Below are 15,214 nucleotides of genomic sequence, written 5' to 3' on the forward strand. Positions count from 1 at the left end.
GGACAACTCTGAAGGAGGCATGGGTCCCGGCAGCTTCCTCAGGAGGAGGCCTTGCCAAGGGTTCCAACTGCCTGCCCCTCGGAGTCAGCCACAGCTGCAAAGGGGGATGCCCTGGTTGCACCTGCAGATGCCCGGCTGCACCTGCACAGCGTCAGAGTCATTGGTCCTGGCGAGTCCTGGGCATCTGGGTCTCCTTGGTTCAAAACTCCCTGGCAAGCCCATCGGGCCCTGGCTCAGTGGATGGGCGATGACCTAGGAACCAGGAGGTCACGGTTCGATTCCCGTCAGGGCACATGCCCGGGTTTCGGGCTCGATCCCCAGTGTGGGGCCTGCAGGAGGCAGCCGATCCGTGATTCTCTGTCATCATGGATGCTTCTCTCTCCCTCTCCCTTCTTCTCTGACATCAATAAAAATATATTCACCACCACCACCCCCGCCTGGCAAGAGTGGAGGGAATTTGGGGGCCGGTTGGAGAAGGTGCAAGAAGTACAGAATGGCAGTTACAAAATAGTCATGGGGAGGTACTAGTAAAAGTACAGCCTCGGGCAGTGATGGCGAACCTATGGCACGCGTGTCAGAGGTGACACCCGAACTCATTTTTTGGGTTGATTTTTCTTTGTTAAATGGCATTTAAATATATAAAATAAATATCAAAAATATAAGTCTTTGTTTTACTATGGTTGCAAAGATCAAAAAATTTCTATATGTGACACGGCACCAGAGTTAAGTTAGGGTTTTTCAAAATGCTGACACGCCGAGCTCAAAAGGTTCGCCATCACTGGCCTAGGGAATAGAGCCAGTAATACTGTCATAACTATGTATGGTGCCAGGTGGGTTCACTTCGTAAGATATGTAAATGTATTACCCACTGCTCTGTCTATCTGAATAGACAACATATCAAAATACTATTAAATGTCAACATACTATTGAGTGTCAACTGGTCGTGAGATATGTAAATGTATTACCCACTGCTCTATCTGAATAGACAACATATCAACATACTATTAAATGTCAACATACTATTGAGTGTCAACTGCAATTGAAAAATAAAAAACAGCCAAAAAAAACACAAACTGGCGATTCCTACGATCCACAGGGGGTGAGAACGCTCATCAGGCTGAGTCCCCTCTTCAGCTCTGCTAGGAAGACCAGGTCCCCCTCTTGCCTCCAGGCCCCGAGCGCGTGGACAAACGCAAGACCCAGCTGGGGGATCTCCCCGCGCCAAGAATGAAGGGGCTTCCCCCTCACGGAGCCACTCAACTCGGCGTTTCCGCCAGCGCGATGAAGTGGCCGTGGCCTGGGGCCAGATTTACCTGCAAACTCTTTCAGCCTAACACGTGTAGCGTGTGACTTGTGATCAATCATTCTCCACCCTGGCTGAGAAAGCAATTTCAGTGAGAGCGCGACTTAATTGGTTTGTGGCCACATGGGACCGCTGGGGACCGCCGTGTACACCGGTCAGGTGGCCTCTGTCTCTTGCTGTTTAAAAAGGAATCGTCTACAAACATTTAGACGTGTACCGTGTAGCCATCACCAGCACCTCTGCAACACTGATAAGGCATCGCTGGTAATGTAGGGCCCTGCACCTAGGTCAGTGATGGCGAACCTTTTGAGCTCGGCGTGTCAGCATTTTGAAAAACCCTAACTTAACTCTGGTGCCGTGTCACATATAGAAATGTTTTGATCTTTGCAACCATAGTAAAACAAAGACTTATATTTTTGATATTTATTTTTTTATATATAATGCCATTTAACGAAGAAAAATCAACCCAAAAAATGAGTTCGAGTGTCACCTCTGACACGCGTGTCATAGGTTCGCCATCACTGACCTAGGTTCGTCTTTCACTTCCATACAAGCTGCAATCAACAGCAGCTGATGTGCCCGGCCGGTGTGGCTCAGTGGTTGAGCATCCTCCTAGGAACCAGGAGGTCACGGTTTGATTCCCGGTCAAGGTACATGCCCGGGTTGTGGGCTCGATCCCCAGTAGGGGGCATGCAAGCAGCAGCCAATCAATGATTCTCTCTCATCATTGATGTTTCTCTCTCTCTCTCTCTCTCTCCCTCTTTCTCTCTCTCCCCCTCTCCCTTCCTCTCTAAAATCAACAAAAATCTATTTTAAAAAAGAACAAGGTTCTGAAGACAAGCTTCCTGAGTTGGAATCCCAGCTCCACTTAAAAAAAGAAAAAAGCGGAGAAAACAAAGGGAGGAGGGGTGGAGACTGACATGACACAGGGCTCAGAAATCAGTAGCTCTGTGAGTTTCTTTCAAAGGACTTCCCAGACTCCTTTCATGCCAAGGAAAATGGCAGAAATATGCACTTTTGCTCTAAATCTCTGTATTCTTTTGAACAGGATGTCCTCTCCCCAGTCCCCCTTCACATCGTAAGGGCTGACTTCGTTGCCTCTGGGCCAGAGTGAATGGGGCCGGAGGTCCCTGGGTTTCAGAGCTTCTGAGCACCCGTGTCGGCCTCCATGGATATTAATTCCTGGCAAGCTTCTCACGAACTCGAAGCCTGGAGTCCTCCTTAGAAAACCGAAGAGCTTTTCGAAACTTCCTCATCATCTCCTACTGTAATTTAAACAAGCAGACTTAAAATTCATGCTTTCCTTGCTTTACTTAAAACATATTTTGTTCAACTGCAAATTTGGGATGTGCACATGTTGCCTGTCTGCCAGGTCTCACAAACAAGCGGTAGTTTAATTACACAAACAAAGGCACTATTTTAAGTTGGGGAGAAAATTAATCTTCCCTTTCTTCTTATGTCTCAAAGCGGAGCCACTGTCCTCCGCTGAATTCACTTCCCTTAAAGCCCTCAGACTTGCTTTCCCAACCCCCCAAGTCTTTGGGATTTGGGGAGAAGTTTTAAAGGGATAGATAACTTTTATAAAGTGTTTTTCTCTAGCTCACTATGGTTTCCATTTTGAAACCGGAAGCTTCTGATACCAGTTCAGAAACGGAGTCCATTGTGTGTTGAGCTCAATGTTTAATGCTTTGCCGGCATTATCTCATTTAATTCACAAAACAGCACCACTGAGAAGAGCGCTTTTTATTTTTTAAATATATTTTTATTGATTTCAGAGAGGAAGGGAGAGGGAGAGAGAGAGAGAAACATCAATGATGAGAGAGAATCACGGATCGGCTGCCTCCTGCACGCCCCACCCTGGGGATCGAGCCCACAACCCCGGCAATGTGCCCTGACTGGGAATCGAACCGTGACCTCCTGGTTCATAGGTCGATGCTCAACCACTGAGCCACACTGGCCGGGCTGGCTGTATTTTAGGAGGCAGGTGAAGGGACATTTGCAGCATTAATTCCAAAGCCTCAACCTTCAGTGTCGCAGCTTGCACAATACATTCCTGATTAGGTTTCAATTGGGGAATTTTTTTGCATGTGTGTTTTTTTTAATAATTTGAAGAATTTACGCTGCACATTCGCGTGGTTCTGCTTGGACGGTATATCTATTACCCCCTACCCCGCCTCCCCCCATCACATTTCCTTCCCGTCCCGGACTTTGCTGACTCGTCCACTTCCACTTCGGCTCCTGTCTGACCTTGGCCATCCTGTCGCCTCCGTGCATCTCGGGTTTCCTCACCTGGAACATGAGAAAGCCCCCTGCCCCTCCGTGTGCCTGCGACGCCTCCCTGGGCTGCAATCCTCTCGTCCAAATGCTGAGAGAGGAGAAAGCGCCGGGGGCTGTTCAATGGCAAGTCACTCTGAGCTCACCAAGAAATATAGGTACAGCCCGGCCGGCATGGCTCAGCGGTTGAGGGTGGACCTATGAACCAGGAGGTCACGGTTCGATTCCCGGCCAGGGCACAGGCCCGGGTTGCGGGCTCCATCCCCAGGGTGGGGCGTGCAGGAGGCAGCCGATCAGTGATTTTCTCTCATCATTGATGTTTCTATCTCTCTCTCTTCCTCCCTTCTTCTCTGAAATCAATAAGAATATATTTACAATAATAATAACAACCAGCTAGGCTAGGTGGTCTTTAGAGCTTCTTCCAGGGCTGACCCTCTGTGGCTGTGAGAAGCGTCCTGACTGTGGGCAAACATCGCTGACCCAGGAAGTAGCACCAGCAGCTGCAAGTGCTGCCTGTGGCTGCATCCCCGAGGCTCGTGCGGAGAAGGACCGATCATCACGCCCAGCTCTCACCTCGGGGCCTTGCAAACAACGCAGCTGCCACTCAGCCACGTCCCTTCCCATGTCTCCTTAGGACTCAATCTATTTTCGAGTCCCAGAGGCACCGTGAACAGAAACAACAAGGCAGGCAGCTGCCTTGGAGAGAAACGGCACAGAAAACACATAGGAGGCAGTCACTCCCGCCACGAAAATGAGCCCAAAGGGAAGCATTTAGTACAACTGGCTGAGTTCAGAGCTAATTGTTGCTCCTGGAATTCCAGCCGCGCGCGGTGCTGGCCACTCAACACTAACGGACATCTTCCCTTTGTTCCCGCTGTTTCCTGGTACATTTGCCTTTTGTTTTTCTCTTTTTTAAAAAAAATATATTTGTATTGATTTCAGAGAGAGGAAGGGAGAGGGAGAGAGAGATAGAAACAACAATGATGAGAGAGAGTCATGGATCGCCTGCCTCCTGCACACCCCCTACTGGGGATAGAGCCTGCAACCTGGGCATGTGCCCTGGACTGGGAATCGAACCGTGGCGTCCTGGTTCATAGGTCGATGCTCAGCCACGGAGCCACGCCAACCCGGCTTGTTTTTCTCTTTGGGACATAACAGGAGGATTGCAATTTGGGTGCCAGTTGTTGTCAGTTTACAATGTTAATGTACAATTGTCTACCAGGTCACAGCAAGAACAAATGCTATCCACCAGTGACTTCATAACAGGAACAATGTCTGTTGGAAGCAGGGGGCAAAAGGTGGCCATGTCCACCTCGGGAGCATCCCCTCATGCAGAGTGACGGCTCGAGGACAGAGCGTGGGCGCATCAAGTCCAGAATCAGCCGAGTGAGGCTGTGAACGGGGCTGCCCCCAGTGACAGCTGCCTGACGAATGAGAAGGCCTGGACGGATGAGCCCGGGAGGAGGAGTGATGCTTGTTTGTGTGAGTGCTGACAGGGGACCAGCAAACTCGCTCTCCGTGGAGAATGACAGGCCGTGGCTGATACCGACAAATGCAGAGCGGGTGTCGAAAACGGGGGATTTGACTAGTTTGGGAATTCAGGGCTCCTCGTTGCCAGGGATGTGCAATCATGCTGGCTGACAAACACACAGAATCAAGCCAGTGGTGTCCCGAGATCTGAAGATCCATAGGTGCTTTGTGAAAATAATCATTAAAAACTCATTTCAAAGATCCCATCGGGACAGAAAATTAGCGTGTTACGTGAGTTAGCTGGGATCTGTGTCTTAGGACTGGGAGCCAGCGGTTACCTCATGGTATTTAATGAGTTCATCGGATCAGCTCCCCGTGGTTGGGAATGCATGCCCATGTCCGCACGTCACCTTTGCCCCTAGGAGGCAAAATCCTTCTGCCAACATTATCTTGTTGGTCGAGAAAACACCACCCTGTGTGTGGTCACCCACCATCAGAGAACCTCTACCTGCCGAAAGGAATGGGCACAGGCCTGCCCCCTAGGGAGGAGCAGCAATGGCACAGACAGCCGCCTGGCATTTTCCTGGGGGCTCCAAGGCCGCTCAGGTCTGCAGAATCCATTCTAGGAACAGTGGCCCATACCCCGGAGATCCCATTGGACTACTATCTGGCCATCTTGTCAACCTTCCCCTTCTATTTAGCTTCCTTCTTCCGCCTCCCCTGAACACACCAGCCTCTTCCCAGAGAGGTTATTAGCATTCACTCCTGACAGACACGATCCTCTCCTGGTGTGTTTTAAAAAATATTGTTATTGATTTCAGAAAAAGGAAAGGAGAGGGAGAGAGAGATAGAAATATCGTGATGAGAGAGAATCATCAATTGGCTGCCTTCTGCACGCCCTCTACTGGGGATCAAGCCTGCAACCCGGGCATGTGCCCTGACCGGGAATTGAACCGTGACCTCCTGGTTCCTAGGTCGACGCTCAAACACTGAGCCACACTAACTGGACCATAAATGCCTTTTGAAGATCACTGGGGTCTGTTCTATTACTGAGAGTTTTGCCTGGGGGGTTGGCTCCTCTACCTCCCTCACTGCCTCCTGCGGGAGAAACCTGGTCTGCCTGCCTGGGGACCTCACTCCCCTGTGGAGAAATCCTGGCTCTGGGAAGCTTCGCTCGTCTGCCCATTGGCTAGAGTTCTTTGGAACTAAAAAGACTCTCAGGATCTTTGTCTGAAGGGCCCTTTGCCCACTGTGCTTTAAAGCTTCTTAGGGCCCGGCCGGCATGGCTCAGTGGTTGAGTGTCGACCTATGAACCAGGAGGTCACGGTTCAACTCCCGGTCAAGGCACGTGCCTGGGTTGTGGGCTCGATCCCCAGTGTGGGGCGTGCAGGAGGCAGACGATCCATGATTCTCTCTCATCATCGATGTTTCCATCTCTCTCTCCCTCGCCCCTCCTCTTTAAAATCAATAAAAATATATTTTAAAAAATAAAACTTCTTAGGGACCACTCAGCTCCGGGAATTCCACCAGCAGCCCAGCTCCTCGCTGGATCTCTGGGCTTCAAGTGTCAGAGAAAGCGATCCTCCGGTCTCTCTCCCACTTTGGACCAAATGTGAGCATCCTCCGCTGCTCAGTTGAAAACCAACCGTGCCCCGTCTCGCTCCCTTCTCTCTCGTATTCATTTCCTCTGGCCCCTCTTCCCACTGGTCCCCTCTCTGTTCTTTTGTCCCTGTCAGGCTCACAGGCAATTTCATTTACTGGCTGGCTTCTCCCAAGGGCAATGGCTCTCCACTCTGTCTGTAAATCACAATTACCTGGAGAGATCTGAGAAAATAGCGATGGATGCCTGGCCTGCATCCCCCCAAGTGCTATGTAATTGGTGCCGAGTGGGCCCCAGGCACTGACAGCTGTAACCGCTCCCCAGAGCTTCTCACAGGCAGCGGAGTGTGGAAAGCCGGCCTCAGGGCGTCCTTCCAGGAGGAGGACTGGCAGGTGCAGTGGCTGCAGGTGCCGGGGCGGCCTGCTGACCCCACCCATTCACGGGAGAGCCAATCGCCCGCCCCCGATGCCATTACAAGTGATTTCCCACCCTATTGGCAAACATCCTCAAATCCATCCCGAGAGAACAAAAGCAGAAAATTACAGAATGACAGTCCTTTAGCATGTTTCAGTTCATTCCACTGCAATTTGTGTACAATTGCTACACCCCCCGATTTCAGACTTGACTTACATATTCTATCAAGAACGGGAAATAAAATACCTAAAATATTAATTAAAACAAAGTCTTCATATGTCCATCTATAGTCCTCTGCTGTGTTCTATTATTTAGCGCTTCACTCTCCCTCACTCTCTTTCTACCATTTTTAAACATTTCTCTACAAAATGGTTTGCCAAAATTAATTCATGAGCTCCCAGGCTCGTTTCTCTTTTTGTCTAATCCACAGAGTAGTTCTCGTGTAGGGCCGTTTTATAATTTTCAATAGCCCCAAATACTCACAGAAAGAACTATGAACCAGGAAGTCACAGTTTGATTCGGGCCAAGGGCACATGCCCGGGTTGCGGGGTCCATCCCCAGTGTGGGGCGTGCAGGAGGCAGCTGATCCATGATTCTCTCATCACTGGTGTTTCTCTCTCTCTCTCTCTCTCTCTCTCTCTCTCTCTCTCCCTCTCCCTTCCTCTCTGAAATAAAAAAAAACTATATATATAAAAGCCTAAGCGACTGTCCGACCGTCCGACCAGCTGATAGCTATGACACGCACTGACTACCAGGGGGCAGACGCTCAACGCAGGAGCGGAATCCACAGGCATGGAAACATGGAACAGACTGATGAATCTCAGAGGGAAGAGGAGAGGGGGGAGGGCGGGAAGAGATTAACCAAAGATCTTATATGCATACCAGAGGCCCAGTGCATGGATTCACGCACCAGTGGGGTCCCTTGGTCTGGCCTGTGGGGATCAGGTCGAAACTGACGCTCCAACATCCCTGGAGGGGTCCCGGATTGCGAGAGGGCGCAGGCCAGGCCGAGGGACCCCACCGGTGCACGAATCCGTGCACCGGGCCTCTAGTACAATAAAATAAAAGCCAAGCCTGTCCACCTCTAACTCATACTCGTCCAGCTCGTCCACACAGACCCAGCACTGTCACTGTCACCTGGTAAAGGTGTCAACCTGGTCCCACTGAGCCGGAAAGCAAACCAACACTGCTCCCTAGGACAACTGCTTCGTTTTGCCTTTTAAAAAGCACAAACCCTTTAAAGGCTTATGCAGGTCTTTCCGAGAGGGTCCGCTCAGTGAAACCCCTGGGTTGCCGTCCGCACGTCTACACAGAAGCTGAAGAACTTTCAGAAACGCATAATGAAGACCCGGAGGGGAAGCCAACGTTCAAGATTGAACATGAGCTTCCAGGGCACAAGGGACCGAGAGCTGCCAGCAGGGGCTCACAGGGGAATTCCCGAGACCAATGAGGTGTGAGCAGAGGCAGTGTTTTTGGAAAGGGAGAGGAATAGAGGGGTCCCTGCGGGTATAAACAACGCCAATTAAAGGACCAGAAAGGAAAAGAAGATGCTATTGCCAGCCAGAGGGAAAAAAGGACGAAAATGCCCTTTTATTGTACTGTCAGGAGAAAAATGAGTCCCAGAGAGGATCGTTCTAAACCCATCAAGAAATGAAGGGAGAATTAGATCAACAAGCCCATTAGGAAGCTAAGACAGGGAAATGTCTGCCGGGGGAAGAGCCACGGGAAAGTAGAACCATTTATAAACACATTTATCCGAGAGACTTGGGCTACCAGGAGTTGTAAAGATCGAGAGAGGAGACTGTCAGTGAGCAAACAGTCTGGGATGTGAAAAGCTTGGTGTGATTAATGTTTACCCCTCCGACCGCGTCCTAGATCAGAAGGCTCCCCGTATATTTCCTGCCCAAGATGTCGATTTCTGGAGTGTGCAGGCGTTATTTTGAGTTATCAAAACAATCCAGCCAGTGTTTCACCCATTCCCACACCCTGTGTCCCTAGCAACTTTCCTAAAAAACAGCGTGAGTCCTGAGTTTGGAAGGAACAACGAAGACCCTGGCAGGTGTCAATGGGCAATTTGCACCGTTTCCCGGAGGTCACGAGGCCTCTCTGAGGTCACAAGGCCTTTGCTCCACGTGACTGACTGCGACTCCCTGGTCTGACCCCGGGGGTCGGCCTCGGGGAACTCCCCACCTAAGGAAGGCTGTACTCCACCACCTTCTTCAAGCACGCATCCTGCTCACTGCCTTGTCTGACTGTAGTGTTTATTCACCTCGGGGCCAGGCTGTGACCTACTAGCATTACACGGTTATGAAATCAATCGTGTGCATCCCAGCCAGCATAAGAAAAGGAATGAAACAGCCCTACCTGGTCTGGCTCAGTGGATAGAGCGTCGGCCTGCAGACTGAAGGGTCCTGGGGTCGATTCCGCTCAAGGGCACGCACCTCGGTTGCAAGCTCGATCCTTAGCCCAGGTCGGGGCACGTGCTGGAGGCAACCAATCGATGTGTCTCTCTCACATTGCTGTTTCTCTCTGTCTTTCCCTCTCCCTGTCTCTAAAAAAGAAATAAACAGAATACAAAAGTAATTTCAACCACATCAAACGTTACATTATTTTGTATGTTGTTTTGTGGCAGCCATGTGCATGTGCAGGGGAGTGTGTGTGTGTGTGTGTGTCATCACATGACACATATTCCCTACTTGCATAGAATGTTGGAAAGCCAGTACACTACGTCATGCTCTCAGAGGCTCCTCCAGGGTTGCCCCAACTCTAGCCTCTCTGTCCTCTGACTTGTCCTGCAGCCTACTGCAAAGCTTATCGTCTTTTTTCAAAAAATATATTTTTATTAATTTCAGAGAGGAAGGGAGAGGGAGAGAGAGATAGAAGCATCAATGATGAGAGAGAACCACTGGTTGGCTGCCGCCTACACGCCCCCTACTAGGGATTGAGCCTGCAAACCAGGCCTGTGCCCTGACCGGGAATCGAACCGTGACCTCCTGGTTCATAGGTCAACGCTCAACCTCTGAGCCACACCGGGCAGCACCGTTAAACGCTTTTAATCCAGCAAGCTCCTCTGGATCTGGATCTACTGTCTCCATCCAAACTGTTTCCACTGCCAAAGTTTGGTTCCAGCTGCCTTTTGCACAGACCTGGACATAGTCGCCTGCGGTCCGTGTTCATTCTGACTCTTGTACTCCCGCTCCCCCTGGCGACACAGTTTTTGCTTCTCCCCCCCTTGGACCTGAGCCTACCTCCCCACCCCTCCCTGCAGACCACACGGCCTGTGTGTGGCCACAGGGTCCTATCCCCGTCCCCTGCCCGCTTCCTGCTCCAGGTCTGCAGGCAGAATTCCTCTCGGCAAAGGACTGCCCGGCCAGCGTCCTTTGTTTAGAATGTCCCCGGGGCCTGCGCTTCCATCACTGCACTTGAAAGCCTATTTCACAGTCTAGTAGGTCTTGCTGTCTAGGGAATTTTTCTTAACTTCTTCGAAAAAATGTCCTTTTCTTCATTTTAATCTATTACTCCTAGTTATACCACAGATACCATCATAAATAACATGTCAAGTTTTGGCAAGTATATATCTATCTTTCCCTCATTTAACTGAAGACTGTATTTACATGAATCCTCAGCTGCCCTGGAGGGTTTGGCTCGGAGCATAGAGCGTCGGCCTGCAGACCTAAAGGTCCCGGGTTCAATTCCGGTCAAGGGCACGTACCTCTGTTGCGGTCTCCTCCCCGGCCCGGGCCCTGGTTGGGGCTCGTGCAGGAGGCAACCCATCGATGTGTTTCTCTCACATCCATGTTTCTGTCTTTCCCTCTCTCTTCCACAGACTCACCATAAAGGCAGCTGGGGTCTGACGGGAGAACGGGCTCTTTCTCTCGCTGGAATAACCCAGGAATGAACAGGGACTGTCCCATCAGATGACCTGATTGCATTTGATTTCCTTCTGGCTTCGTCCTAGAAGGAAACAGAAATATTTAAGTAAAACAGTTGTATAAATTATGACATATTTTCTTTACCATAAACATGTCACCCAAAGAAAATGAATGGAATCTGAGCAAGATTATGAGATGTTTAACACAGCCTTCTAGAAGGTTACTTAGGCAATAAAAAAGAAGTTTAAAGCACATCTCTAGCCCGGCCAGTGTGGCTCAGTGGTTGAGCGTCTTCCTATGAACCAGGTCACGGTTTGCTTCTTGGTCAGGACACATACCCAGGTTGCAGACTCGATCCCCAGTAGGGGGCGTGTAGGAGGCAGCCAATCAATGATTATCTCTCATCAGTGATGTTTTTATCACTCCCTCCCTCTTCCTCTCTGAAATCAATAAAAACATCCTATATAATAAAACCCTAATATGCAAATCGGCCAGTCACTATGATGCCCACTGACCACCAGGGGGCAGACGCTCAACACAGGAGCTGCCCCCTGGTGGTCAGTGTGCCCCCGGAGCGCCGCTCAGCCAGAGCCCGGCTCAAGGCTGGCGAGCGCAGTGGTGGTGGCGGGAGCCTCTCCCGCCTCCGCTGAAGGTGGGCAATAAGGAGCGAGGGGTCCCAGACTAGAGAGGGTGCAGGCCGGGCTGAGGGAACCCCCCAGTGCATGAAATTTTTGCACCGGGCCTCTAGTATTTAATAAATAAGTAAAGCACATCTCTAGCCACAGAATGTATCACACCGCAGTGAGGAATAAGCAAGGAAAGGCTAAGAATACCAAGTGGCAAGTTGTACAAATAACACATCCATCTGTGTGTTAGCCAGACATCATCCCTGTGTTTCATGGTTCTAGTAATAGCCTGACAGTTGAAAACATTCCTGCCCAAGCCAAGTGTTTTGGGAGGCAAGACTTGAGTTTTTAACCACATTATTAAGCGATGAGTCTTCGGGTCTTAGAGCAAAGCACTGAGGCTTTGAAATGATTTTCCTGGGACTGCAATAAAGGCAACCATTTGATTACCAGTTGCACTGCTTTTCCGTTGGGGTTTCGTGTCTTTCTTTTGTCTTACTTGGGCATATATAATGGGAAACATGGCTGTAATTATCCCCAAGGGCTGAAACTCTAATCTCCACCGTGTAATTGAAATTTCCTCTCAAGCAAAGTGTTTTTCCTGGATCCTCCCCAGCGTAAGAACATCTGAATGCTGATCGTTCCCCGGGGGAAAGGAATATATATTCTCTCTCCCTCTCTAAGATGATTCCTTCCATTTCCATTGCCACTTATTGTGAACCTCTTAAGCAAATACCACTCGCTCTTCCCCACTTGACTATTTAAGTATCTATGGGTCGAACAGACATTTATCAAGTGTAGCTGTACCCGAATACACGGAGTTGTGTGAAAAGCTGGGTACACAATGGGGAATGAGACACTTGTCAGTCTCTGTCATCAAAGAGGGTACAGCCTCGTAGCCGATTTGGCTCAGTGGATAGAGCATCAGCCTGTGGACTGAAGGGTCCCGGGTTCAATTCCGGCCAAGGGCACATGCCTGGGGTTGTGGGCTTGATCCCCAGTAGGGGGCGTGTAGGAGGCAGCCGATCAATGATTCTCTCTCATCGTTGATATTTTTCTCTCTCTCTCCTTTCCTCTCTGAAATCAATAAAAACATACTTAAATAAAGAAGAGAGAGATAGTTTAGGAAAATAGATACTTTTATTTTTATAAGATAAACAACTTAAGTCTTACCAGATTACAGGGTGAGTTCATGATCAACACTGTCAGATTTAATGCAGAACACAAAAAATCAAAGAAATGACAAGCATATCTCTTAAAAAGAATTATTCACATTATTTATGGACTAAAAATAGTTATTAAAAATTGTTTCACTAACCATATACATAGGTTATAAAAAATTAAATGCTTTAAAATAAAAAGGAACACATTTTACACCGTATATCCTGGGAGTTTATTTACTAGTAATTCGCAAATATCTTTGCATTGCTCGGAAATATTTAGTGAAGCAATTTCATCGCTGTCTTCTTCAAAGCGTTCGGATTTACTGCCTTCTGACAAATTCGATGGCAGATAAGAACTCACTTGGGATGTCCGAATTGACTGGCTTCTTTCTAAAGACCTGCAATCAGTTCTTATTTTCATAGCGCCGTCTTCACCCGTCTTTGTAACTTTAGAAGGATTCACGCTATTTTGGTCCAACTGGTTTTCTTTTTCCTCAGTCCAACATGAAGATAAGTCACTGGTAGAGATAGTAGAGGCTTCCTCCAAACTTTCATCTCGAGTCTTCGAAACATGAAATCTTTTAGATGAGTGCACTGGCGATCCGGCTGAAAAAGGTGGGGTAGGAATAAAACTCTGTTCATGGCTGTTTTTCCTTATGGACAATCTTGTTGCACTAGACTTACTGTTATATTGACTATGTTTTGGATTTTCTGCCGACGAACTCCTATCATGAGCCTGTAAAATTCTACTGGTATCGTCAGTACAGAAATCTTCAGAGTAGCAAGGGCTGGTGAAGTCATCTGAATAGTTTAGTTCTGAGATGCTTTCAGAGCGACTATATTGACTTGGTTGACTTTCATTCGCATCAGCAGTAAGAACGTCATTATCGGTGGTTTTGTCTTCTGTATCTTTATCTCTTACAATCTTGTCAACAGCTGCAACCTGTTGGAAAACAAATGGACTCTGGACTTTCATGTCCACTTTTCCTTCCAAAATATTTGTCTGAGCAAATCTTTCTGGAACAATGGGATTTGCAGGACTCACAATGTCTTTCAATGAACCATCATTGGTTTGATTTTCACCACCATCAACTGTCTTTTCGGTTGCACATTTCAGTTGCGTTTCTTTGGTTGTGCTGGGGCCATCAACAACTCCACTCATTACCTTTAAAGAATCGCAATTTTCAGCGAAAGATGTATCTGCTTCTAAATACTTATCTTTAGGCAACTGGTGTGGCTTCTGGTGTTGTTCTGCAAAGCCTAGTACTTTAACTTTGGATGATGGGATTCGGGGTTTTGCACCGAACATTTGCACTTGCATCTTTCTATACTGTTCTCGCTTTTCATGTACCACCAACATACTGGGATTTGTTTGCTTTAAACGTAGCTTAAGTGTATTTGTTAAGCCATAGAGTAGCTTACCCCTGGGAGCCTTTTTGGAGGGAGCACCATGGTTCTTTTCAAAATATTTACCTGTCTTAAGATTTTCATCTTGGTTCTTTTTATACTGAAGGCTCACTGGCTTTTCATCCCCCCCGACAGGAAACTTCTCTTCCTTTGATTCAGATTTAGCTGTGGATTTGGCAGAAGATTCTGGTGACCTCTTATCCTCAGTTCTATATAACCAGGCTAAGTGAGGGTGGATATGCATAGGGCTTTCGACAGGTTGGTTGTATAACATGGACAACTCAACCAACAAAGCATTTAACAAAGGCAACTGCCTTATGGTATTCATCCTATTTTGCTCGGTTTGAGGGTGACCTGTACTTTGATGACTTGCTTCTACGTCCTGAGCAAGTGGAGGATTAATCGCCGCAGGAGTCTCACGTGCTGCAGAATTTGTACCGTTTAGAACATGAATATGTGTTGGGGGACTGAAAATTTTTTTTTCTGGAAAAGTACCATCCAATTCCTCAGATCCATTCGCTTGAGGCTTAATGGTGACTGTGCCCCGTAGGGGAGGCCTTTTTTCTGGGGTCACGTGGGTGTAATACAGGGGAGGAGGGCAAATTGTGTTCGTCTCAAGTTCCAAGTCTGTGACTTCCTGGTCTGGGGGGCTAATCCTGCCCACACCGCTAGCATTTGAACAGACAGACTTGGTTTTGCCGTTCTCCACAGACCCAGTGCTACCTGCGTTGGCCTCATGGTGGAAAACGACTTTCTTCAAATCCCTCTGTGCCTGCCGGCTGTTAAAACTCTTCGGAGGCCCATCAGGATCCCTTGGACTTGGGTCCGAGTTTGGCTGCGGTAGCTGTCTCTCCTGCTGGGCTGGGGAGCTGCCCTCCACGGCCCTCCGTACCCCCCCGTCTTGCACCCCACCCGCCGTGGAAGGGACTGGCCGCTCCAGATGGCCCAGCAAGCTGCTGCCCAGGTCAGTCAGGCGGTAGGCCAGCGAAATGTCGCCCACCCGCTCCCCCACGTGGTTGTGCAGAGGAAAGCGTCCTCGATGCCCGTGGGAGCAGCAGGAGGCGGCCGGCCCCAGGACCTGGAGG

The 15,214-nt window shown here is 48.9% G+C and overlaps 1 protein-coding gene across 1 annotated transcript in view; it reads right to left on the reverse strand.

The window, feature by feature from the left end:
• Positions 1-10,805: 10,805 nt before the first annotated feature.
• Positions 10,806-15,214, reverse strand: part of MAP10 (microtubule-associated protein 10) — a 4,815-nt gene continuing 406 nt past the window's right edge. Inside the window, exons 2-3 of the mRNA XM_014535917.1 lie at positions 12,733-15,213; positions 10,806-11,015 (exon numbers count right to left, since the gene is read on the reverse strand). Of these exons, the coding sequence (XP_014391403.1) occupies positions 12,931-15,213 (2,283 nt within the window). The 3' untranslated portion in view covers positions 10,806-11,015; positions 12,733-12,930. The remainder of the gene's footprint in view (positions 11,016-12,732; position 15,214) is intronic.

This window comes from Myotis brandtii, unplaced genomic scaffold (genome assembly GCF_000412655.1).
Source record: "Myotis brandtii unplaced genomic scaffold, ASM41265v1 scaffold1026, whole genome shotgun sequence".
Classification (NCBI taxonomy): Eukaryota; Metazoa; Chordata; class Mammalia; order Chiroptera; family Vespertilionidae; genus Myotis; species Myotis brandtii.